General features: G+C 41.5%; 5 protein-coding genes across 5 annotated transcripts; all 5 read right to left on the reverse strand.

Moving 5' to 3' along the window:
* Positions 1-1,494: 1,494 nt before the first annotated feature.
* Positions 1,495-3,532, reverse strand: LOC141006990 (tripartite motif-containing protein 16-like). Its single transcript, XM_073479308.1, has one exon. It carries the CDS (start codon positions 3,530-3,532, stop codon positions 1,871-1,873), a length of 1,662 nt encoding a protein of 553 aa, XP_073335409.1. The 3' UTR covers positions 1,495-1,870.
* A 3,220-nt stretch (positions 3,533-6,752) lies between these two features.
* On the reverse strand, positions 6,753-9,072 carry LOC141007626 (E3 ubiquitin/ISG15 ligase TRIM25-like). The gene has a single exon (XM_073479997.1). It carries the CDS (start codon positions 9,027-9,029, stop codon positions 7,356-7,358), a length of 1,674 nt encoding a protein of 557 aa, XP_073336098.1. The 5' UTR covers positions 9,030-9,072; the 3' UTR covers positions 6,753-7,355.
* A 2,472-nt stretch (positions 9,073-11,544) lies between these two features.
* Positions 11,545-13,902, reverse strand: LOC141007041 (E3 ubiquitin/ISG15 ligase TRIM25-like). Its single transcript, XM_073479365.1, has one exon. The coding sequence runs from the start codon at positions 13,882-13,884 to the stop codon at positions 12,223-12,225; it is 1,662 nt and encodes a 553-aa protein (XP_073335466.1). The 5' UTR covers positions 13,885-13,902; the 3' UTR covers positions 11,545-12,222.
* A 3,276-nt stretch (positions 13,903-17,178) lies between these two features.
* Positions 17,179-18,918, reverse strand: LOC141007730 (E3 ubiquitin/ISG15 ligase TRIM25-like). Its single transcript, XM_073480126.1, has one exon. It carries the CDS (start codon positions 18,916-18,918, stop codon positions 17,257-17,259), a length of 1,662 nt encoding a protein of 553 aa, XP_073336227.1. The 3' UTR covers positions 17,179-17,256.
* A 4,883-nt stretch (positions 18,919-23,801) lies between these two features.
* Positions 23,802-26,200, reverse strand: LOC141007414 (tripartite motif-containing protein 16-like). The gene has a single exon (XM_073479775.1). The coding sequence runs from the start codon at positions 26,146-26,148 to the stop codon at positions 24,472-24,474; it is 1,677 nt and encodes a 558-aa protein (XP_073335876.1). The 5' UTR covers positions 26,149-26,200; the 3' UTR covers positions 23,802-24,471.
* Between the last annotated feature and the right edge of the window lie 1,147 nt (positions 26,201-27,347).

Here is a 27,347-nt window from a genome sequence, read left to right on the forward strand (position 1 = left end):
TGTCTGCACATAGAAGTGAGATTAGTTCATATAAACTGCAGCACAACAGCTGCCAAAATAAACAAGCATTCATCAATGAACAGCAAAATACAAATCCAGTGACAGTCAGCAAGATCAAGTGAAAAGGAAACAGCTTGTGGTGTGTTCATCTGCACACTGCAGCAGACTAGTCTCTGTTAATGAGCTTTGTTCCCTCCACTGTGCAACTTACAGTTCATCTTTGCACTATTGTCCTCTGGTGCTGAACAGCAGAGCAAAGGGACTGGTTCAGGTCTGATCCCTACACCACAGTTAAGGCCAGATCACATCTTTAAGAGTCCTGCAGTTTAAACAGTGTTATTGGGTTCCTCCTGTTCTGTCGGCCTCCACTGTCGCCCCGTTATTTTCAGACTCTCTGAGGTACAAATTGTGAAGATGCTAAAAATGGTGAAAGGTCAAACAACAGTCTGCTCACCAGAGAAAGAGATTTACAGCTGAAAGAGTTTCTTCTTTTGGAGCTTCATGCCTTCACAGAGACAGAGGGTCTGTTTTCATTACTTGGCCACTGTAAAGACAATGAGAGCAGATGCTTTCATAGTTTTTACACTGATCATCTGTGGGTTTTAAATGCAGATGGTGTCTTGTATTGCAGTTTTAATGTTTTTGCAGCCATCTTTAGGCTCTATAGCCAGGGCTGACAATGGGGGGGTCAATAGGGGAAAGCTTTCTGGGCTCCAGCCTCTAGGGGGGGCCGTTGGAGACCAGCATTAATCATGTTCATCCTAATGTAGGTGATGATAACCACATTTAATTTAGATTCAATGTGCTAATCATTACACTTATACAATATATATTTCATTATTTGTCTTTATATTTAGACATTTATCTATTCTTTTTTTTTTTTTTACGTTGCAAGAGAGACAGTAAACACATCATGATGTGAAAATAATTTCATGATTCTGCTTTTTCTGATAAAATGACCCATCAACTCCAACATGAAGTGGATGTTATTTGATTAGCCTTCATCACCCTCCCTGTGTGTTTGTTACCAAAATACCTTAAAAACCGACTGACTGAAGAAAAGAGTTAGAAGGCAAATTGCTCTAGATATAATATTTAGGCAGTTTGATTCATCAAAGAATAGAGGTTTACTGTTAAAATGATGACAAGTCAGTTATTCATTCATGTTTTCATTTATTTTAAGGGTTTTGAACAATGATTTTCAGACGTTTCCTAAAAAAAGTTACCGTGTAAAGACACTTTACAACTCTTCCAAAGATGAGGAGAAAACTCTTTTTCAGAAGGTAAAATTTAATTCATATCTGTTTCCCCAGCATCACTAATTTTACTGAGTAATGTGGATTTGCAGTATCATTACAATAACAACATAGTATGCAGCACAGACGGCAGTATGTAAACTACTAAAGAGAAAACAAATGGCACAAATCATGTTCATGAAGATGTGGTACAACTTAAATCACCTTTATCTTTAGAATAAAACATTACTACTATTACTTACAATACATATTTACATACATCACTTTTATTCATTTTGTAGTTTTTGACATAATTGATGACAAAAGTCAACTCTAAGTAGGACAACAACAGATTTTTCATCAGACATTTTGTTTAACTAATATTTTCCACACACGGTATAAAATGGAAATGTTTAAGTAAATATCCAATTTCAACAAACAACATTGTTTAATCCCTATGTAGCAAATAAAGAGATTTTTTTCATGTCACCATTTCATTGAATTGACAAACAAACAAAGAAAAAACAATATAAAATCCAAGAAAAATCATCATCGTCCCACCTCCTATGTTTGATCAGTGCAGACACACCTCAACATGTACAGCACCACAGATGAGTCTCTCCTTAATCTCCTGTCTACTTGAGCTCACACAACTCTGCTGTGTCACCAGCAAAGTTTGGAAGCCAAAATCCAGCATAGAGAGGCTGAGTGAACGTGGTCTGGACTCTGTGGAGGAGAGTGATGGTTTCAGAGACGCTGTAGTAAGACAGAGTACCTGCACTATGATCCAGGTAAACTCCTATTGTGGAGGACTGAGGGCCTGAGATGGAAGTATCAATATTATTATGTCTGAATGTATAACCTCCACTGTTACATATTAATGACCAGGATTTGTCATTATATCCAAATCCACATTCAGTACGGGTCCCTGTTCTGCTAATGTTCTTGTATGAAACTGCTAGAATAACTCTCCCGCTCCACTTCACCTCCCAGTAACAACGTCCAGTCAGACCCTCTCTACTCAGGACCTGCCACATTTCACCAAATCTGTGTGGGTGAGCTGAATATACCTGGTCTACTGACATTAATGTTGCTTTTCTGTTCCTGTCACTTAATGACAAACTTGTGTTTGCTGTGTTTGGATCCAGTGTGATTTCACAAGAATACTTGAGAAGTTCAGTTCTGGTTCTGGGCTCTGCTTGAGGCAGTAAAACATCCACTTCAGTCACTGCCCGTGAGATCTTTGTCCACTCCTCACTCAGGACAGCCTGAAGTTTACCTCTGGCCTCCGACACAGCTGCTGTCACACCCTCAAAAGAGCACAGAGGACGTATATCAACGCTGGATAAGTCTTTAGGTTCGCTCAGACGTGACAGTGAGAAGTAGTTGTTCAGGAAATGGAGATGATCTTCAGTGTGTGAGAGCTTCTCCAGCTCAGCGTCTTTCCTCCGCAGCTCAGTGATCTCCTGCTGCAGCTCCTCCTCAAGATCTTTAGCTCGACTCACTTCAGTTTTCTGCTGTGATCTGATCTGCTGCTTCACTTCAGAGCTTCTCTTCTCAATGAGACGGATCAAGTCGGTGAATGTCTTCTCGCTGTCCTCCACAGCTTTGTCAGCAGAAAGATTGATAGCCTCCAACCTCCGCTGAAGCACCTTGACGTCTTTCTCCCTGTCCTGGATTCTCTGTTGGATTGTTTGCTGACTCGCCCCGAGCTCCGTCTGCCTCTCAGCCCTTTCTGCTGCAGCAGAGACTGTGTCATGGCCTTTATGATCATCCATGGAGCAGAGATAACAGATACACTGCTGATCAGTGCGGCAGAAAATCTTCATCACCTCGTCATGGCGAGAGCAGATGTTCTCCTGAAGCTTTAAGGTGGCTTCAACCAGCTTGTGTTTCTTTAATGTAGCCACACTGTAGTGAGGCTGGAGGTGTTGCTCACAGTAAGAGGCCATACACACCAGACAGGACTTGAAGGCTTTCAGCTTCTTCCCAGTGCAGTAATCACAGGCCACGTCTCCAGGTCCAGCATAGGAATGATCAGGTGAAGCAGCTTGAAGTTGTACTTTCTTCACTTCCTCCACTAACTCTGCTAACATGGTGTTTTTCACCAGGACAGGCCTCGGTGTGAAGCTCTGCCTGCACTGAGGGCAGCTGTGTGCTTCCTTGTCTTTCTCCGTGTCCCAGCAGTCTTTAATACAGCTCATGCAGTAGCTGTGCCCACAGGGAATAGTCACTGGATCCTTCAGAAGATCCAGACAGATTGAACAGCTCAGTTTCTCTCGATCCAGCTGCGACATTTCTCCTCCAGACGACAGTGAATGTCAGTAAGTTTCACTTTCTGTTTCCAGATAAAAGCTGAGCTCATTTCCTTGATGTTCAGTCACTGGTCTGTAGTGTATGAGCCTATCAGCTGTTGTATTTCATCACATGGTGTTTAGACCCATGTTTTCACTGGCAGATCTATGAAAGGGGAGGAACTACCAACGTCAGAGCTGAATGTGCTTTGAGAGTTTCTCAGAGCAGGAGGAGCCGAGCCTGGCCAGTCAGTAACGTCTGGGTGGGGTTAAAAAGTTGTGTCTAATCCAGGAAGAGGAGGGTTGTGAGAGTTGCATTGTGTATCAGCACTCAGAAATAGTGCACTGCTCAGATAACTATATAATTAACCCGTGTTCCCAGAGGAACCTGATTTACAGGGTACAAGGTTCCTTTTTCCTTCTGTCTTCTTACAACAGGGTTGTTTAACAAAATACTTGCTGAATTCCCTTTACGCTCCTCACTAAAGAAAACAAATCTGTAAATGGATGAATAAAAAATAAGACACAACAATAAACAATTTCTTGTAGTTGAGAGCAGAGGATGAGTTCAGGAGTCTCCCAGCCTGAGGAAAGAAGCTGCTCTGTAGTCTGGTGGTGAAGCAGACTAGTAACACCTGTACTTCTAAATGTTTGTTGTGAAAAGATGAAACATTTTGGCTTTTTTTGGTCCATATTCTGCTCTAACTGGGTTTATGTACTGAAGCACCGTGTCTGTCATGGCCTTTACGATCACCCATGGAGCAGTGATAACAGATACAGTGCTAAGAAGGAATAAGGGACAGAGGGATGATTATGAAAAGTGGATAACCTCAAACAAACTCACTAACATGATTAATTTATTGATATTCTGGTCATCTTTAGCTGTAAGTTAAGTTATTTCTGGTGAAATTACCCAGACAGTTTGACAACCATTCACACCTGGGCTCACCTGGCCTTAGAAACCCACATGAAGGCCGGTTTGACCAACGACTCTTATGACTCTGTCAGGACACTCCCACACAGAGTTTAAAAGCCTGCGACTCCCCTCCAGTTAGTGAGAACTGAAGAAGCCTCTTGGATGAGAGGTGAAACGTCTTCAAGAAACTGAAACAGGTCCAGTTACCTACGATACAGCACCTAGATTTACCATGACCTGGATGACTGAGAACCTTCATCAACACGTTAGTAACTGTTGTTTGTACCAAAGTGATGCAGCTTCAGTGAAGTGCTGCAGTAGCAAGACACAGAATACGTGACCTTTTATACAACCGAATGTGTGTTATTTCTTTTACACAGCTGCATTTGTCTTATATTCAGACTTACACTGATGAATCATGCACTCATCACATATTTGTTTAGGGGACAAAACTTCCTGTTTCAAGCCTGTTTCCCTTTTGTTTAATGATTTGATGAATAAGTGCCACGACCGCACATAAAAAATGTTATAAAAGATATTGTAAGATGTATCAATTAATGCTGCAATAAAATGAAATTTGCAAACACCTTTTTTCTTTAAAACACTGGTTGTTTTGATCCTAAACTTGGCAGGAGAGAGACTCTGGAAGCAACTTTTGGAAATCACTAAAAGCATTTTTAATTCCTTAAAGTGAGCATTTATAAAATACAAATAATATAAGAGTGTGAGATTAAGGCCTAGGCAGGATTATTCCTATATAGCTATATTTTACTAGTTTCAGCAGCTGAGGAGTATCAGCTCTGTTCACCCACAATATTGCCTCAAAGTCATCCTGATCAATTTGCAGCCACTGCTTTAAATGCATACAATGAAATAACCTGCAAGGTGTGTGATTATTATCTACAGGAAAGCAGCATTCAACCTCAACAAACCCAACATGAACTCACTACACAATGTATTCAAGCCAGTGTTGATGTAGTGGTGAGGTAGGTTACGTGGAAAAACAGGTGATTCTTGCGCCATCTGCTGTTTGTGTCTGCACATAGAAGTGAGATTAGTTCATATAAACTGCAGCACAACAGCTGCCAAAATAAACAAGCATTCATTAATGAACAGCAAAATACAAATCCAGTGACAGTCAGCAAGATCAAGTGAAAAGGAAACAGCTTGTGGTGTGTTCATCTGCACACTGCAGCTGACTAGTCTCTGTTAATGAGCTTTGTTCCCTCCACTGTGTAACTTACAGTTCATCTTTGCACTATTGTCCTCTGGTGCTGAACAGCAGAGCAAAGGGACTGGTTCAGGTCTGATCCCTACACCACAGTTAAAGCCAGATCACATCTTTAAGAGTCCTGCAGTTTAAACAGTGTTATTGGGTTCCTCCTGTTCTGTCGGCCTCCACTGTCGCCCCGTTATTTTCAGACTCTCTGAGGTAAAAATTGTGAAGATGCTAAAAATGGTGAAAGGTCAAACAACAGTCTGCTCACCAGAGAAAGAGATTAACAGCTGAAAAAGTTTCTTCTTTTGGAGCTTCATGCCTTCACAGAGACAGAGGGTCTTTTCTCACTCCTTGGCCACTGTAAAGACAATGAGAGCAGATGCTTTCATAGTTTTTACACTGATCATCTGTGGGTTTTAAATGCAGATGGTGTCTTGCATTGCAGTTTTAATGTTTTTGCAGCCATCTTGAGGCTCTATAGCCAGGGCTGACAATGAGGGGGTCAATAGGGGAAAGCTTTCTGGGCTCCAGCCTCTAGGGGGGGGCCGTTGGAGACCAGCATTAATCATGTTCATCCTAATGTAGGTGATGATAACCACATTTAATTTAGATTCAATGTGCTAATTATTACACTTATACAATATATATTTCATTATTTGTCTTTATATTTAGACATTTATCTATTCTTTTATTTTTATTTTACGTTGCAAGAGAGACAGTAAACACATCATGATGTGAAAATAATTTCATGATTCTGCTTTTTGTGATAAAATGACCCATCAACTCCAACATGAAGTGGATGTTATTTGATTAGCCTTCATCACCCTCCCTGTGTGTTTGTTACCAAGATACCTGAAAAACTGAGTGATTGAAGAAAAGAGTTAGAAGGCAAATTGCTCTAGATATAATATTTAGGCAGTTTGATTTATCAAAGAATAGAGGTTTACTGTTAAAATGATGACAAGTCAGTTATTCATTCATGTTTTCATTTATTTTAAGGGTTTTGAACAATGATTTTCAGATGTTTCCCAAAAAAAGTTACAGTGTAAAGACACTTTACAACTCTTCCAAAGATGAGGAGAAAACTCTTTTTCAGAAGGTAAAATTTAATTCATATCTGTTTCCCCAGCATCACTAATTTTACTGAGTAATGTGAATTTGCAATATCATTACAATAACAACATAGTATGCAGCACAGACGGCAGTATGTCAACTACTAAAGAGAAAACAAATGGCACAAATCATGTTCATGAAGATGTGGTACAACTTAAATCACCTTTATCTTTAGAATAAAACATTACTACTATTACTTACAATACATATTTACATACATCACTTTTATTCATTTTGTAGTTTTTGACATAATTGATGACAAAAGTCAACTCTAAGTAGGACAACAACAGATTTTTCGTCATACATTTTGTTTAACTAATATTTCCCACACACGGTATAAAATGGAAATGTTTTAGTAAATATCCAATTTCAACAAACAACACAGTTTAATCCCTATGTAGCAAATAAAGAGATTTTTTTCATGTCACCATTTCATTGAATTGACAAAGAAAGAAAGAAAAAACAATATAAAATCCAAGAAAAATCATCATGGTCCCACCTCCTATGTTTGATCAGTGCAGTGCAGACACACCTCAACATGTACAGCACCACAGATGAGTCTCTCTTTAATCTCCTGTCTACTTGAGCTCACACAACTCTGCTGTGTCACCAACATTGTTTGGAAGCCAAAATCCAGGATAGAGAGGCTGAGTGAACGTGGTCTGGACTCTGTGGAGGAGAGTGATGGTTTCAGAGACGCTGTAGTAAGACAGAGTACCTGCACTATGATCCAGGTAAACTCCTATTGTGGAGGACTGAGGGCCTGAGATGGAAGTAACAATATTATTATGTCTGAATTCATAACCTCTACTGTCACATCTTAATGACCAGGATTTGTTATTATTTCCAAATGCACATTCAGTATAGGTCCCTGTTCTGCTAATGTTCTTGTATGAAACTGCTATACGAATTGTCCCGCTCCACTTCACCTCCCAGTAACAACGTCCAGTCAGACCCTCTCTACTCAGGACCTGCGCCAATTTACCAAATCTGTCTGGGTGAGCTGAATATACCTGGTCTACTGACATTAATGTTGCTTTTCTGTTCCTGTCACTTAATGACAAACTTTTGTTTGCTGTGTTTGGATCCAGTGTGATTTCACAAGAATACTTGAGAAGTTCAGTTCTGGTTCTGGGCTCTGCTTGAGGCAGTAAAACATCCACTTCAGTCACTGCCCGTGAGATCTTTGTCCACTCCTCACTCAGGACAGCCTGAAGTTTATCTCTGGCCTCCGACACAGCTGCTGTCACACCCTCAAAAGAGCACAGAGGACGTATATCAATGCTGGGTAAGTCTTTAGGTTCGCTCAGACGTGACAGTGAGAAGTAGTTGTTCAGGAAATGGAGATGATCTTCAGTGTGTGAGAGCTTCTCCAGCTCAGTGTCTTTCCTCCGCAGCTCAGTGATCTCCTGCTGCAGCTCCTCCTCAAGATCTTTAGCTCGACTCACTTCAGTTTTCTGCTGTGATCTGATCTGCTGCTTCACTTCAGAGCTTCTCTTCTCAATGAGACGGATCAACTGGGTGAATGTCTTCTCACTGTCCTCCACAGCTTTGTCAGCAGAAAGATTGATAGCCTCCACCCTCCGCTGAAGCACCTTGACGTCTTTCTCTCTGTCCTGGATTCTCTGTTGGATTGTTTGCTGACTCGCCCCGAGCTCCGTCTGCCTCTCAGCCCTTTCTGCTGCAGCAGAGACTGTGTCATGGCCTTTATGATCATCCATGGAGCAGAGATAACAGATACACTGCTGATCAGTGCGGCAGAAAATCTTCATCACCTCGTCATGGCGAGAGCAGATGTTCTCCTGAAGCTTTAAGGTGGCTTCAACCAGCTTGTGTTTCTTGAATGGAGCCACACTGTAGTGAGGCTGAAGGTGTTGCTCACAGTAAGAGGCCATACACACCAGACAGGACTTGAAGGCTTTCAGCTTCTTCCCAGTGCAGAAGTCACAGGCCACGTCTCCAGGTCCAGCATAGGAATGATCAGGTGAAGCAGCTTGAAGTTGTACTTTCTTCACTTCCTCCACTAACTCTGCAAACATGATGTTTTTCACCAGGACAGGCCTCGGTGTGAAGCTCTGCCTGCACTGAGGGCAGCTGTGTGCTTCCTTGTCTTTCTCCGTGTCCCAGCAGTCTTTAATACAGCTCATGCAGTAGCTGTGCCCACAGGGAATAGTCACCGGATCCTTCAGAAGATCCAGACAGATTGAACAGCTCAGTTTCTCTCGATCCAGCTGAAGCACATGCTGCGCCATTTCTCCTCCAGACGACAGTGAATGTCAGTAAGTTTCACTCTCTGTTTCCAGATAAAAGCTGAGCTCATTTCCTTGATGTTCAGTCACTGGTCTGTAGTGTATGAGCCTATCAGCTGTTGTATTTCATCACATGGTGTTTAGACCCATGTTTTCACTGGCAGATCTATGAAAGGGGAGGAACTACCAACATCAGAGCTGAATGTGCTGTGAGAGTTTCTCAGAGCAGGAGGAGCCGAGCCTGGCCAGTCAGTAACGTCTGGGTGGGGTTAAAAAGTTGTGCTTGATCCAGGAAGAGGAGGGTTGTGAGAGTTGCATTGTGTATCAGCGCTCAGAAATAGTGCACCGCTTAGATAATTATATAATTAACCCGTGTTCCCAGAGGAACCTGATTTACAGGCTACAAGGTTCCTCTTTCTTTCTGTCATCTTACAACAGGGTTGTTTAACAAAATACTTGCTGAATTAACTTTATGCTCCTCAATAAAAAAACAAATCTGTAAATGGATGAATAAAAAATAAGACACAACAATGAACAATTTCTTGTAGTTGAGAGCAGAGGATGAGTTCAGGAGTCTCCCAGCCTGAGGAAAGAAGCTGCTCTGTAGTCTGGTGGTGAAGCAGACTAGTAACACCTGTACTTCTACATGTTTGCTGTGAAAAGATGAAACATTTCTTGGTCCATATTCTGCTCTAACTGGGTTCATTGTCCTGACCGGTCAGATTCTGTGGTGGATATTTTGTGCTTGGTGTTTGTTTCTTCCTCTGTTGTGCTTGCAGAGGTGCATTGAGAGGCTGGGCGGAGCTTCCCACTCACCTGAGCTGCTGACACACGCTCACCTGCAGCAGGTTGGCAGTTAGTCTTGCTGATAAAGCCCTGCTCTCCACGCTACCTGCTTCCAGGTGATTTCATCAGTTCGATGTGGCACATGGCTCCTGTTAGATCGTCGTTTTGTATGACTTCTAGTTTTTTCGTGTTCACTCTACACACAGTGTTCACCTGCACCTGCACCTCTGCAGCCAGCAGCCTCACCCTGTGCTCACCAGAGTCTCAACTCACCACGCTACCTCACCTCCACCTGTACGGTTTTCATCAGATATGACGACGACAGCAAAATCTGGCCTGAAGTCAGTTTCCTAAGACAGAACAACGGTTCTTCTAACATGTTCTTGTCACTTTGTAGAAAGTCTTTCACAAACAACTAGTGCGTATCTTTTGTGTTATTCATCAAATCCACTAACTGCATTATTTGGATATAAACATAGATACCAAGCAAAATTAAATTTGTCCCAGTAAAATTAAAAATGCCATCTGTTATATGAATGTGTTTCTGAATGCACTGACTTTACTTGATCTGGCACTTAATTACACAAAAGCATTATTATTTGATGTCATATTTGTGTGAACGTTTGAAGGAAAAATACAGTTACTGAAAGTTTATTTCTGCCTAAATATGACTTGATCTCATTCTTGAGCTTCATAATATAAAGATCTGAGCTCAGGAGACAGCTTGAAATCCTTTTAAAGGACCATTACAACAGAAAATGGGCCTTTTCACCTGCCAAAAACTGATTGAAGGCCAAATACAGTTACTGAAAGGTCATTTTCAGAAATAAATGTCAAGTTGAGAGCAGAGGATGAGTTCAGGAGTCTCCCAGCCTGAGGGAAGAAGCTGCTCTGTTGTCTGGTGGTGAAGCAGACTAGTAACACCTGTACTTCTAAATGTTTGTTGTGAAAAGATGAAACATTTTTTGGTCCATATTCTGCTCTAACTGGGTTTATGTACTGAAGCACCGTGTCTATCATGGCCTTTACGATCACCCATGGAGCAGTGACAACAGATACAGTGCTAAGAAGGGATAAGGGACCGAGGGATGATTATGAAAAGTGGATAACCTAAAACAAACTCACTAACATGATTCATTTATTGATATTCTGGTCGTCTTTAGCTGTAAGTTAAATCAGTGCTGACACAAGGCACGGGAATATGATTTGGTTTAACTTATTTCTGCTTTTTTTTCCTTCAGCATTCAATCAACACACGGTCTGTTGTCTGTAGACGATGATTTCCAAAAATATTACCTCACATTTTGAGTGTTTCTGAGAAGACGTGGAGCCCAGTTATTCCTAAAGTGTGATTGGTCGAAGCCTGTAAAGCTTTGTATTATTCCCATTTTACTCCTGCATGATTGTTGTGGAATGTTAAAAAAAAAAAAGTTGTGTAATAAATCTGAAAGTAACACATTCTCCTGAAATATTGTGTTGGAGTGTTTTCCTGTATGAGAGTGCCAACATGTCACAAACTTAAAATCATCTCAGAATTGTGCTGTTTCTGGTGAAATGACCCATCAGCTCCATGATAACATGGAGGTTATCTGACTGCCTTCATTGATCTCCCTGTGTGTGTTTCTGTTCCCACAATATCTCGAAAAAATGATCGATTTAAATGAAATTTAGCAGGAAAACAAGTGATTCTGGTGATTTTCTGACAGTTAAAGGAAGAACACACAGTCACCTATTCATTAATGTGTTTATTTATTTATTTGAAGGATTTGAACAAAGACTTTTCATAACTGCTTCTTAAAATTGTTACTACATATTGACATGATATCAGTCTTAACAAGACGATCAACAAACTATTTTCAGAGGGTTAATTTTGAAACTATACAAGCTGATATTTTACTGATGTTTTTCATGCAGGTTTTGGTTACATTAAAAAAATAGAAATGTGATTTTGAAACATTAAAACAGAGGCACACTATGAAGAACAGACAGAAGTATGTGCAAAACTAAAAGTAAAGATGAAGTACACAAAATATGTTCTTGAAGATTTGGTACAAATAAAATCCCATAAAAATCTTAAAACAAAAAAAACCCCTCAAAAATCCAAACAGATTCACACATTTTACACACCACATGTTTCTGACAAAAACTGATTCATCATTTCACATCTTGCATATGTAATATTTCCCAAATGTTCAGTAAATGTAGCACACAAGTCAAATTTCAACAAACAAGATGGTCTAATCACTCTGTAGGAAACAATCACAGATTCTCTAAACTGAGAAGAAAAAAACAAAACAATATAAAATCCAATAAAATTCATCATCGTCCCACCTCCTATGTTTGATCAGTGCAGTGCAGACACACCTCAACATGTACAGCACCACAGATGAGTCTCTCTTTAATCTCCTGTCTACTTGAGCTCACACAACTCTGCTGTGCTACCAAAACTGTCTGGAAGCAAAAATCCAGCATAGAGAGGCTGAGTGAACGTGGTCTGGACTCTGTGGAGGAGAGTGATGGTTTCAGAGACGCTGTAGTAAGACAGAGTACCTGCACTATGATCCAGGTAAACTCCTATTGTGGAGGACTGAGGGCCTGAGATGGAAGTAACAATATTATGATGAAAGAATCTATAACCTCCACTGTAACATCTTAATGACCAGGATTTGTCATTATTTCCAAATCCACATTCATACACGGTCCCTGTTCTGCTAATGTTCTTGTATGCAACTGCTATATCAACCATCCCGCTCCACTTCACCTCCCAGTAACAACGTCCAGTCAGACCGTCTCTACTCAGGACCTGCCACATTTCACCAAATCTGTGTGGGTGAGCTGAATATACCTGGTCTACTGACATTAATGTTGCTTTTCTGTTCCTGTCACTTAATGACAAACGTTTGTTTGCTGTGTTTGGATCCAGTGTGATTTCATAAGAATACTTGAGAAGTTCAGTTCTGGTTCTGGGCTCTGCTTGAGGCAGTAAAACATCCACTTCAGTCACTGCCAGTGAGATCTTTGTCCACTCCTCACTCAGGACAGCCTGAAGTTTATCTCTGGCCTCCGACACAGATGCTGTCACACCCTCAAAAGAGCACAGAGGACGTATAACAATGCTGGGTAAGTCTTTAGGTTCGCTCAGACCTGACAGTGAGAAGTAGTTGTTCAGGAAATGGAGTTGATCTTCAGTGTGTGAGAGCTTCTCCAGCTCAGCGTCTTTCCTCCGCAGCTCAGTGATCTCCTGCTGCAGCTCCTCCTCAAGATCTTTAGCTCGACTCACTTCAGTTTTCTGCTGTGATCTGATCTGCTGCTTCACTTCAGAGCTTCTCTTCTCAATGAGACGGATCAACTGGGTGAATGTCTTCTCGCTGTCCTCCACAGCTTTGTCAGCAGAAAGATTGATAGCCTCCACCCTCCGCTGAAGCACCTTGACGTCTTTCTCTCTGTCCTGGATTCTCTGTTGGATTGTTTGCTGACTCGCCCCGAGCTCCGTCTGCCTCTCAGCCCTTTCTGCTGCAGCAGAGACTGTGTCATGGCCTTTATGATCATCCATGGAGCAGAGATAACAGATACACTGCTGATCAGTGCGGCAGAAAATCTTCATCACCTCGTCATGGCGAGAGCAGATGTTCTCCTGAAGCTTTAAGGTGGCTTCAACCAGCTTGTGTTTCTTTAATGGAGCCAGACTGTAGTGAGGCTGGAGGTGTTGCTCACAGTATGAGAGCATACACACCAGACAGGACTTGAAGGCTTTCAGCTTCTTCCCAGTGCAGTAATCACAGGCCACGTCTCCAGGTCCAGCATAGGAATGATCAGGTGAAGCAGCTTGAAGTTGTACTTTCTTCACTTCCTCCACTAACTCTGCTAACATGGTGTTTTTCACCAGGACAGGCCTCGGTGTGAAGCTCTGCCTGCACTGAGGGCAGCTGTGTGCTTCCTTGTCTTTCTCCGTGTCCCAGCAGTCTTTAATACAGCTCATGCAGTAGCTGTGCCCACAGGGAATAGTCACTGGATCCTTCAGAAGATCCAGACAGATTGAACAGCTCAGTTTCTCTCGATCCAGCTGCGCCATTTCTCCTCCAGACGACAGTGAATGTCAGTAAGTTTCACTCTCTGTTTCCAGATAAAAGCTGAGCTCATTTCCTTGATGTTCAGTCACTGGTCTGTAGTGTATGAGCCTATCAGCTGTTGTATTTCATCACATGGTGTTTAGACCGATCTTTTCACTGGCAGATCTATGAAAGGGGAGGAACTACCAACGTCAGAGCTGAATGTGCTGTGAGAGTTTCTCAGAGCAGGAGGAGCCGAGCCTGGCCAGTCAGTAACGTCTGGGTGGGGTTAAAAAGTTGTGCTTGATCCAGGAAGAGGAGGGTTGTGAGAGTTGAATTGTGTATCAGCGCTCAGAAATAGTGCACCTGTCAGATAATTATATAATTAACCCATGTTCCCAGAGGAACCTGATTTACAGGGTACAAGGTTCCTTTTTCTTTCTGTCATCTCACAACAGGGTTGTTTAACAAAATACTTGCTGAATTCCCTTTATGCTCCTCACTAAAAAAATAATAATCTGTAAATGGATTAAAAAATAAGACACAACAATGAACAATTTCTTGTAGTTGAGAGCAGAGGATGAGTTCAGGAGTCTCCCAGCCTGAGGAAAGAAGCTTTCCCCTCCAGACGACAGTGAATGTCAGTGAGTTCGACTTTGTTAACAGATAAAAGCTGAGCTCATTTCCTTGATGTTTAGTCACTTATCTGTAGTGTATGAGCCTATCAGCTGTTGTACTTCATCACATGGTGTTCAGATCCATCTTTACACTGGTAGATTTATGAAATGGGAGGGAGCAATAAATGTCTGAGCTGAATGGACTTTGAGAGTTTCTCAGAGCAGGGAGAGCCGAGCCTGGACAATAAAACAATAATAAATAAAGTTGGGTTGGGGTTATAAAGTTGTGCTCCTCTCCAAGAAGAGAACCGATGTGAGGGTTGCAGCGTGACTCTAGCACTAAGTCATAGTTCATTTCTCAGAGAGAAATTAAAGTTTTGGTTTTCAACTACAAACATAATTCTGAAAATCCATGTAAAGCTTCATCTTTCTGTGACAAATTGACAGGTTGGATTGGGTCTCTACCAGAGCCAGCAAGAGCTGCTTCCAGATTGGGCTATTAACTAAATGCCGAGAAGCAAGAAAGATTATGGTAATAACTATTCAGTTATCTAATTACTGTTGTTGCTTTGCATTTCCACAGGTTGAGGCTTTGAGGAAACTTGTCAAAGAATGTGGTTCTGACTCAAAAGGCTCCTAAATGGGTCTCCTGATACACCTGAGTAGTATCAGCTCTGTTCACCCACAATATTGCCTCAAAGTCATCCTGATCAATTTGCAGCCACTGCTTTGAATGCATACAATCAAATAACCTGCAAGGTGTGTGATTATTATCTACAGGAAAGCAGCATTCAACCTCAACAAACCCAACATGAACTCACTACACAATGTATTCAAGTCAGTGTTGATGTAGTGGTGAGGTAGGTTACGTGGAAAAACAGGTGATTCTTGCGCCATCTGCTGTTTGTGTCTGCACATAGAAGTGAGATTAGTTCATATAAACTGCAGCACAACAGCTGCCAAAATAAACAAGCATTCATTAATGAACAGCAAAATACAAATCCAGTGACAGTCAGCAAGATCAAGTGAAAAGGAAACAGCTTGTGGTGTGTTCATCTGCACACTGCAGCAGACTAGTCTCTGTTAATGAGCTTTGTTCCCTCCACTGTGCAACTTACAGTTCATCTTTGCACTATTGTCCTCTGGTGCTGAACAGCAGAGCAAAGGGACTGGTTCAGGTCTGATCCCTACACCACAGTTAAAGCCAGATCACATCTTTAAGAGTCCTGCAGTTTAAACAGTGTTATTGGGTTCCTCCTGTTCTGTCGGCCTCCACTGTCGCCCCGTTATTTTCAGACTCTCTGAGGTACAAGTTGTGAAGATGCTAAAAATGGTGAAAGGTCAAACAACAGTCTGCTCACCAGAGAAAGAGATTAACAGCTGAAAGAGTTTCTTCTTTTGGAGCTTCATGCCTTCACAGAGACAGAGGGTCTTTTCTCACTCCTTGGCCACTGTAAAGACAATGAGAGCAGATGCTTTCACAGTTTTTACACTGATCATCTGTGGGTTTTAAATGCAGATGGTGTCTTGCATTGCAGTTTTAATGTTTTTGCAGCCATCTTGAGGCTCTATAGCCAGGGCTGACAATGAGGGGGTCAATAGGGGAAAGCTTTCTGGGCTCCAGCCTCTAGGGGGGGCCGTTGGAGACCAGCATTAATCATGTTCATCCTAATGTAGGTGATGATAACCACATTTAATTTAGATTCAATGTGCTAATCATTACACTTATAAAATATATATTTCATTATTTGTCTTTATATTTAGACATTTATCTATTCTTTTATTTTTATTTTACGTTGCAAGAGAGACAGTAAACACATCATGATGTGAAAATAATTTCATGATTCTGCTTTTTCTGATAAAATGACCCATCAACTCCAACATGAAGTGGATGTTATTTGATTAGCCTTCATCACCCTCCCTGTGTGTTTGTTACCAAGATACCTGAAAAACTGAGTGATTGAAGAAAAGAGTTAGAAGGCAAATTGCTCTAGATATAATATTTAGGCAGTTTGATTCATCAAAGAATAGAGGTTTACTGTTAAAATGATGACAAGTCAGTTATTTATGCGTGTTTTCATTTATTTTAAGGGTTTTGAACAATGATTTTCAGATGTTTCCTAAAAAAAGTTACCGTGTAAAGACACTTTACAACTCTTCCAAAGATGAGGAGAAAACTCTTTTTCAGAAGGTAAAATTTAATTCATATCTGTTTCCCCAGCATCACTAATTTTACTGAGTAATGTGAATTTGCAATATCATTACAATAACAACATAGTATGCAGCACAGACGGCAGTATGTAAACTACTAAAGAGAAAACAAATGGCACAAATCATGTTCATGAAGATGTGGTACAACTTAAATCACCTTTATCTTTAGAATAAAACATTACTACTCTTACTTACAATACATATTTACATACATCACTTTTATTCATTTTGTAGATTTTGACATAATTGATGACAAAAGTCAACTCTAAGTAGAAAAACAACAGATTTTTCATCAGACATTTTGTTTAACTAATATTTTCCACATACCGTATAAAATGGAAATGTTTTAGTAAATATCCAATTTCAACAAACAACATAGTTTAATCCCTATGTAGCAAATAAAGAGATTTTTTCATGTCACCATTTCATTGAATTGACAAAGAAAGAAAAAACAATATAAAATCCAAGAAAAATCATCATCGTCCCACCTCCTATGTTTGATCAGTGCAGTGCAGACACATCTCAACATGTACAGCACCACAGAGGAGTCTCTCTTTAATCTCCTGTCTACTTGAGCTCACACAACTCTGCTGTGCTACCAGCACTGTTTCGAAGCCTAAATCCAGGATAGAGAGGCTGAGTGAACGTGGTCTGGACTCTGTGGAGGAGAGTGATGGTTTCAGAGACGCTGTAGTAAGACAGAGTACCTGCACTATGATCCAGGTAAACTCCTATTGTGGAGGACTGAGGGCCTGAGATGGAAGTATCAATATTATTATGTCTGAATGTATAACCTCCACTGTCACAATCTAATGACCAGGATTTGTTATTATATCCAAAGACACATTTAATCCAGTTCCCTGTTCTGCTAATGTTCTTGTATGCAACTGCTATATCAACTGTCCCGCTCCACTTCACCTCCCAGTAACAACGTCCAGTCAGACCCTCTCTACTCAGGACCTGCCACCATTCACCAAATCTGTCTGGGTGAGCTGAATATACCTGGTCTACTGACATTACTGTTGCTTTTCTGTTCCTGTCACTTAATGACAAACGTGTGTTTGCTGTGTTTGGATCCAGTGTGATTTCACAAGAATACTTGAGAAGTTCAGTTCTGGTTCTGGGCTCTGCTTGAGGCAGTAAAACATCCACTCCAGTCACTGCCAGTGAGATCTTTGTCCACTCCTCACTCAGGACAGCCTGAAGTTTATCTCTGGCCTCCGACACAGCTGCTGTCACACCCTCAAAAGAGCACAGAGGACGTATATCAATGCTGGGTAAGTCTTTAGGTTCGCTCAGACGTGACAGTGAGAAGTAGTTGTTCAGGAAATGGAGATGATCTTCAGTGTGTGAGAGCTTCTCCAGCTCAGTGTCTTTCCTCCGCAGCTCAGTGATCTCCTGCTGCAGCTCCTCCTCAAGATCTTTAGCTCGACTCACTTCAGTTTTCTGCTGTGATCTGATCTGTTGCTTCACTTCAGAGCTTCTCTTCTCAATGAGACGGATCAACTCGGTGAATGTCTTCTCACTGTCCTCCACAGCTTTGTCAGCAGAAAGATTGATAGCCTCCACCCTCCGCTGAAGCACCTTGACGTCTTTCTCTCTGTCCTGGATTCTCTGTTGGATTGTTTGCTGACTCGCCCCGAGCTCCGTCTGCCTCTCAGCCCTTTCTGCTGCAGCAGAGACTGTGTCATGGCCTTTATGATCATCCATGGAGCAGAGATAACAGATACACTGCTGATCAGTGCGGCAGAAAATCTTCATCACCTCGTCATGGCGAGAGCAGATGTTCTCCTGAAGCTTTAAGGTGGCTTCAACCAGCTTGTGTTTCTTTAATGTAGCCACACTGTAGTGAGGCTGGAGGTGTTGCTCACAGTAAGAGGCCATACACACCAGACAGGACTTGAAGGCTTTCAGCTTCTTCCCAGTGCAGTAATCACAGGCCACGTCTCCAGGTCCAGCATAGGAATGATCAGGTGAAGCAGCTTGAAGTTGTACTTTCTTCACTTCCTCCACTAACTCTGCTAACACGGTGCTTTTCACCAGGACAGGCCTCGGTGTGAAGCTCTGCCTGCACTGAGGGCAGCTGTGTGCTTCCTTGTCTTTCTCCGTGTCCCAGCAGTCTTTAATACAGCTCATGCAGTAGCTGTGCCCACAGGGAATAGTCACCGGATCCTTCAGAAGATCCAGACAGATTGAACAGCTCAGTTTCTCTCGATCCAGCTGCGACATTTCTCCTCCAGACGACAGTGAATGTCAGTAAGTTTCACTCTGTGTTTCCAGATAAAAGCTGAGCTCATTTCCTTGTTGTTAAGTCACTGGTCTGTAGTGTATGAGCCTATCAGTTGTTGCATTTCATCACATGGTGTTTAGACCCATGTTTTCACTGGCAGATCTATGAAAGGGGAGGAACTACCAACGTCAGAGCTGAATGTGCTTTGAGAGTTTCTCAGAGCAGGAGGAGCCGAGCCTGGCCAGTCAGTAACGTCTGGGTGGGGTTAAAAAGTTGTGTCTAATCCAGGAAGAGGAGGGTTGTGAGAGTTGCATTGTGTATCAGCACTCAGAAATAGTGCACCTGTCAGATAACTATATAATTAACCCGTGTTCCCAGAGGAACCTGATTTACAGGGTACAAGGTTCCTTTTTCTTTCTATCATCTTACAACAGGGTTGTTTAACAAAATACTTGCTGAATTCCCTTTATGCTCCTCACTAAAGAAAAACAAATCTGTAAATGGATGAATAAAAAATAAGACACAACAATGAACAATTTCTTGTAGTTGAGAGCAGAGGATGAGTTCAGGAGTCTCCCAGCCTGAGGAAAGAAGCTGCTCTGTAGTCTGGTGGTGAAGCAGACTAGTAACACCTGTACTTCTAAATGTTTGTTGTGAAAAGATGAAACATTTTTTGGTCCATATTCTGCTCTAACTGGGTTCATTGTCCTGACCGGTCAGATTCTGTGGTGGATATTTTGTGCTTGGTGTTTGTTTCTTCCTCTGTTGTGCTTGCAGAGGTGCATTGAGAGGCTGGGCGGAGCTTCCCACTCACCGGAGCTGCTGACACACGCTCACCTGCAGCAGGTTGGCAGTTAGTCTTGCTGATAAAGCCCTGCTCTCCACGCTACCTGCTTCCAGGTGATTTCATCAGTTCGATGTGGCACATGGCTCCTGTTAGATCGTCGTTTTGTATGACTTGTAGTTTTTTCGTGTTCACTCTACACACAGTGTTCACCTGCACCTGCACCTCTGCAGCCAGCAGCCTCACCCTGTGCTCACCAGAGTCTCAACTCACCACGCTACCACACCTCCACCTGTACGGTTTTCATCAGATATGATGACGACAACAAAATCTGGCCTGAACAAGTCAGTTTCCTCAGACAGAACAATGGTTCTTCTAACATGTTCTTGTCACGTTGTAGAAAGTCTTTCACAAACAATTAGTGCGTGTCTTTTGTGTTATTCATCAAAACCACTAACTGCATCATTTGGATATAAACATAGATACCAAGCAGAATTCGATATATTTTTCTTAAAAGTTACATTTGTCCCAGTAAAATTAAAAATGCAATCTTGTCTGTTATATGAATGTGTCTCTGAATGCACTGACTTTGCTTGATCTGGCACTTAATTACACAAAAGCATTATTATTTGATGTCATACTTGTGCGAACGTTTCCCGACCAAAGCCTCAAATATCTTCTTTGTGTTCTTGCTTAAAGAAATAAGAAAGTACTTGAGATGCTGGTTTTGATTTGCGTTTTAAAGCTGAATCATAAACAGACGAGACCATCACTGACAAGACTGTCAGCAGCTGCTGGCCTCTATTCTGTGTTACTGCACTTGTGAGCCAGCAGGTTATATTTGTTGGGGGAAGCTGCAGGTGGCGCTGTTCCTCCAGAGCAAACAGCCAAAGCTGTAGGAGATTCATTAGAAGCAGAGGGAAGCAGTGAACAGGCCATTAAACATGTCTACATTGTAAAGTAAAGGTACGGCTCATCACACTTTACACTTTGGATTTTAAAGATGGCGAGATCAGATCATGTCTGTTTGTTATGTTGCTATTTATTATGTTGTTTTAGGTACATTACCACAGACCTGTGGAGAACTTGAATCTGACTGATGGGAAGCTGGTGTGTTCATGAAAATGGTTGTGAAGTGATTGAGTACAAACAGGCGTGAGACAGAACAGAGAGATGCCGTAGTTTTATGGGTTTAATATTTGTCTTTTCACGTCATGCTTGATGCACTGTCAGTACAGGAGATCTCAGATAGTCAAATATGATTTTGATCCAGAAAACTGTTTGACGACACTACTTAATATTTTAAGTGTAAATCATGAAGGAACCAGTTCAGACAAAATTAAAATTCAGTCTTTGTCTTCTCAGCTTCCTGCTGATGGAAAGTGAGAAGAAGTTTCCACGTCCACAAAACATTTCTGGAGCTTCAAAGCAAAACAACAAAAAAAAACAACATAAAATGGCTCCGGCGTAATACAAGTTTCTGGAAGCCCCAAGATCCCAATTTGATTTAGAAGATTTCATTTAAAGCCTTTTTAACCCCAGTTCTTCAGCTGCTAAGCTAAAAGTGTTAGCGCACCCCATCTGAATTGGACACACAAGCTCGACAGCGAGTCGAGGGTTTAAATATTGTCTTTTCACATCAATTTTGGATCTCGGGGGCTTCTGGATTACACCCGACGAGCTACATGGAGCCATTTTGTTTCACCGTGAAGCTCCAGAAATGTTTTGTTGAGTATGAAAATTCACCACGACAGACTGGATTTTCATTTTGGATTGAACTGTTCCTTTAAAAGTTGCGGCAATGAACATTCAGTTTTTGGTATTATATTTATATACAGGCATTTCAAATCCTGATGGTGAAGAGACAGTATCGCTTCACTGCGTCACTCTCTCACGACAAAACCTAAATCATTTAAATTTGGTGCAATAACCTGTTGTACGTATTGTACTGTGAACACTTTGATACTATCACTTTTTATTATGGTTGTATTTTTATACTTGTGTAGAAGGCCTTCTGTCACCTGTTCTGTTGACGTGTGTGGTGTTAACAAAGTTTACTGAAATGTCACATACAGTACAAACATCCTTTTTCACCCTCCTTTACCAAAGAATACGATGTTATCCAGCCTGTAGGCGTCGATGCTATTTGACTTTTAAAAAGACTTCAGCATCTCACAAATTAATCTTAGCATGAAAATTACTGTGTAAAACATAAACGAAGAAGCACTTGGAGACCACGATCCCATAAAAGATAGTGTGATTGTTTGGATTAGTAAAGAAAACCTTTAAGTTGTCTCATATTAAGCAGGTTTTTTTGAATGCATTGTAAATTTGCTATGATGTAAACTTATTTCCTTACATTTTATCGTATTTATATTCATCTGTTATTCTACTTTGAAAGTAGTTTTCTTTTTGTGTAATTCTTATGTAGCCATGTTTGATATTTAACTAAAGGTGACGGCTGACATGATTCCCGGCTGTCTCACATTCTGGATTTTAGTTTAATTTTAACAGGTTTTATCAGTTGCATGTTATCAGGCCCAGCAGCTTTACTCACATTCAGTCTCGGCTGGTTTTTTTTCTCATACCCGCTGTGGATTATGACAGTGGGCAGTCCTCTGGAGGCAGAGTAGACCCTACAGCTGACTCTCTGAGATCATAGCGAGCATAAAATGTTTCAAGTTCATCTGGGAACGTGGCCTCACATCGGACGGGGCCAGTCCTGCATTGTTTAGGATCGTCTGCCAAATATCTTCAACGTCGTTGGTGTCGCGGTCTTTTTTGTAGGATTTAGTTGCACATGATGAGGTGGAGCCTGATGGGATAAAAATGCTGGCAGGATGCACCGTTAGCTGGGCAGCCCAACTCAAGCACAGGTGTAAATGACACAATGAATGATGGCTCAGTTCCATTTAGCTGCGTCACTTTCAGGGTCCTCGCTGTCACACTGTCATGGATTATTGGGACACTTGAACAGAGCGTTGACGTCACGAGTAACACCTGTGTTTCAAGTAAATGTTTGCTGTGAAAAGACGAAACATTTTGGCTTTTTTACATGCATGATTACTTTGTCAACCTTCAACAGCTTCAGCTCCCATGAGGCTTCGACAGAGGAGCAGTGACCGGCCTCTCTACCACTAACTCGTATAAATCCATGCAATCTCTCATCGATTTCCCCTTTTAGTGGTCAAAAATGAAAAACCTTAAAGAGTGCGATTAATCAAGTATTTGCAGTCTGTTATGTGAGACTACAGAGAACATTTGTGAACATCTTTTTTTTTTTACTGTGTTGCTTTAAGTTGTTATCTGAAATACTTTGTTAAATGTATGGACAAGGTGTAAAATCATATATGTGACAAAAACATTTCTGTCACGACTTTCGTTACTTGATGGAAGGCGCTGACATTCTGGATGCTGACCCTCCGAGGACGACATCGCAGAAGGGATAAGGAACCGAGGGATGATTATGAAAAGTAGATGACCTAAAACAAACTCACTGACGCGGTTAATTTATTGATGTTCCTCTCATTTTTATTTGTAAGTTAAATCAGTGCTGACACAAGGCACAGGAATATGATGGTTTAACTTATTTCTGCTTTTTTTTCCTTCAGCATTCAATCAACACACGGTCTGTTGTCTGTAGACGATGATTTCCAAAAATATTACCTCACATTTTGAGTGTTTCTGAGAAGACGTGGAGCCCAGTTATTCCTAAAGTGTGATTGGTCGAAGCCTGTAAAGCTTTGTATTATTCCCATTTTACTCCTGCATGATTGTTGTGGAATGTTAAAAAAAAAAAAGTTGTGTAATAAATCTGAAAGTAACACATTCTCCTGAAATATTGTGTTGGAGTGTTTTCCTGTATGAAAGAGCCAACATGTCACAAACTTAAAATCATCTCAGAATTGTGCTGTTTCTGGTGAAATGACCCATCAGCTCCATGATAACATGGAGGTTATCTGACTGCCTTCATTGATCTCCCTGTGTGTGTTTCTGTTCCCACAATATCTTGAAAAACTGATTGATTTAAATGAAATTTAGCAGGAAAACAAGTGATTCTGGTGATATTCTGACAGTTAAAGGAAGAACACACAGTCATCTATTCATTCATGTGTTTATTTATTTATTTGAAGGATTTGAACAAAGACTTTTCATGAATGCTTCTTAAAGTTGTTACTACATATTGACATGATATCAGTCTCAACAAGACGATCAACAAACTATTTTCAGAGGGTTAATTTTGAAACTATACAAGCTGATATTTTACTGATGTTTTTCATGCAGGTTTTGGTTACATAAAAAAAATGGAAATGTGATTTTGAAACATTAAAACAGAGGCACACTATGAAGAACAGACAGAAGTATGTGCAAAACTAAAAGTAAAGATGAAGTACACAAAATATGTTCTTGAAGATTTGGTACAAATAAAATTACATAAAAATCTTAAAACTCAAAAATCCAAACAGATTCACACATTTTACACACCACATGTTTCTGACAAAAACTGATTCATCATTTCACATCTTGCATATGTAATATTTCCCAAATGTTCAGTAAATGTAGCTCACAAGTCAAATTTCAACAAACAAGATGGTCTAATCACTCTGTAGGAAACAATCACAGTTTCTCTAAACTGAGAAGAAAAAAACAAAACTATATAAAATCCAAGAAAAATCATCATCGTCCCACCTCCTGTGTTTGATCAGTGCAGTGCAGACACACCTCAACATGTACAGCACCACAGAGGAGTCTCTCTTTAATCTCCTGTCTACTTGAGCTCACACAACTCTGCTGTGCCACCAGTTAGTGGAGATGGAAGCCAAAATCCAGCATAGAGAGGCTGAGTGAACGTGGTCTGGACTCTGTGGAGGAGAGTGATGGTTTCAGAGACGCTGTAGTAAGACAGAGTACCTGCACTATGATCCAGGTAAACTCCTATTGTGGAGGACTGAGGGCCTGAGATGGAAGTAACAATATTATGATGAAAGAATCTATAACCTCCACTGTCACATCTTAATGACCAGGATTTGTCATTAAATCCAAATCCACATTCATTCATGGTCCCTGTTCTGCTAATGTTCTTGTATGAAACTGCTATAAAAATTGTCCCGCTCCACTTCACCTCCCAGTAACAACGTCCAGTCAGACCCTCTCTACTCAGGACCTGAAACCATTCACCAAATCTGTGTGGGTGAGCTGAATATACCTGGTCTACTGACATTACTGTTGCTTTTCTGTTCCTGTCACTTAATGACAAACGTTTATTTGCTGTGTTTGGATCCAGTGTGATTTCACAAGAATACTTGAGAAGTTCAGTTCTGGTTCTGGGCTCTGCTTGAGGCAGTAAAACATCCACTTCAGTCACTGCCAGTGAGATCTTTGTCCACTCCTCACTCAGGACAGCCTGAAGTTTATCTCTGGCCTCCGACACAGCTGCTGTCACACCCTCAAAAGAGCACAGAGGACGTATAACAATGCTGGGTAAGTCTTTAGGTTCGCTCAGACGTGACAGTGAGAAGTAGTTGTTCAGGAAATGGAGATGATCTTCAGTGTGTGAGAGCTTCTCCAGCTCAGTGTCTTTCCTCCGCAGCTCAGTGATCTCCTGCCGCAGCTCCTCCTCAAGATCTTTAGCTCGACTCACTTCAGTTTTCTGCTGTGATCTGATCTGCTGCTTCACTTCAGAGCTTCTCTTCTCAATGAGACGGATCAACTGGGTGAATGTCTTCTCGCTGTCCTCCACAGCTTTGTCAGCAGAAAGATTGATAGCCTCCACCCTCCGCTGAAGCACATTGACGTCTTTCTCTCTGTCCTGGATTCTCTGTTGGATTGTTTGCTGACTCGCCCCGAGCTCCGTCTGCCTCTCAGCCCTTTCTGTTGCAGCAGAGACTTTGACATGGCCTTTATGATCATCCATGGAGCAGAGATAACAGATACACTGCTGATCAGTGCGGCAGAAAATCTTCATCACCTCGTCATGGCGAGAGCAGATGTTCTCCTGAAGCTTTAAGGTGGCTTCAACCAGCTTGTGTTTCTTTAATGTAGCCACACTGTAGTGAGGCTGGAGGTGTTGCTCACAGTAAGAGGCCATACACACCAGACAGGACTTGAAGGCTTTCAGCTTCTTCCCAGTGCAGTAATCACAGGCCACGTCTCCAGGTCCAGCATAGGAATGATCAGGTGAAGCAGCTTGAAGTTGTACTTTCTTCACTTCCTCCACCAACTCTGCAAACATGGTGTTTTTCACCAGGACAGGCCTCGGTGTGAAGCTCTGCCTGCACTGAGGGCAGCTGTGTGCTTCCTTGTCATTCTCCGTGTCCCAGCAGCCTTTAATACAGCTCATGCAGTAGTTGTGCCCACAGGGAATAGTCACTGGATCCTTCAGAAGATCCAGGCAGATTGAGCAGCTCAGTTTCTCTCGATCCAGCTGAAGCACATGCTGCGCCATTTCTCCTCCAGACGACAGTGAATGTCAGTAAGTTTCACTCTCTGTTTCCAGATAAAAGCTGAGCTCATTTCCTTGATGTTCAGTCACTGGTCTGTAGTGTATGAGCCTATCAGCTGTTGTATTTCATCACCTGGTGTTTAGACCCATGTTTTCACTGGCAGATCTATGAAAGGGGAGGAACTACCAACGTCAGAGCTGAATGTGCTGTGAGAGTTTCTCAGAGCAGGAGGAGCTGAGCCTGGCCAGTCAGTAACGTCTGGGTGGGGTTAAAAAGTTGTGTTTAATCCAGGAAGAGGAGGGTTGTGAGAGTTGCATTGTGTATCAGCGCTCAGAAATAGTGCACCACTCAGATAATTATATAATTAACCCGTGATCCCAGAGGAACCTGATTTACAGGGTACAAGGTTCCTTTTTCTTTCTATCTTCTTACAACAGGGTAGTGTAACAAAATACTTGCTGAATTCCCTTTATGCTCCTCACTAAAGAAAACAAATCTGTAAATGGATGAATAAAAAATAAGACACAACAACAAACAATTTCTTGTAGTTGAGAGCAGAGGATGAGTTCAGGAGTCTCCCAGCCTGAGGAAAGAAGCTGCTCTGTAGTCTGGTGGTGAAGCAGACTAGTAACACCTGTACTTCTAAATGTTTGTTGTGAAAAGATTTTGGCTTTTTTTGGTCCATATTCTGCTCTAACTGGGTTTATGTACTGAAGCACCGTGTCTATCATGGCCTTTACGATCACCCATGGAGCAGTGATAACAGATACAGTGCTAAGAAGGGATAAGAGACGAGGGATGATTATGAAAAGTGGATAACCTCAAACAAACTCACTAACATGATTCATTTATTGATATTCTGGTCATCTTTAGCTGTAAGTTAAGTTATTTCTGGTGAAATTACCCAGACAGTTTGACAACCATTCACACCTGGGCTCACCTGGCCTTAGAAACCTACATGAAGGCCGGTTTGACCAACGACTCTTACGACTCTGTCGGGACACTCCCACACAGAGTTTAAAAGCCTGCGACTCCCCCCCAGTTAGTGAGAACTGAAGAAGTCTCTTGGATGAGAGGTGAAACGTCTTCAAGAAACTGAAACAGGTCCAGTTACCTACGATACAGCACCTAGATTTACCATGACCTGGATGACTGAGAACCTTCATCAACACGTTAGTAACTGTTGTTTGTACCAAAGTGA

This window comes from Pagrus major, chromosome 13 (assembly GCF_040436345.1).
Source record: "Pagrus major chromosome 13, Pma_NU_1.0".
Lineage (NCBI taxonomy): Eukaryota > Metazoa > Chordata > Actinopteri > Spariformes > Sparidae > Pagrus > Pagrus major.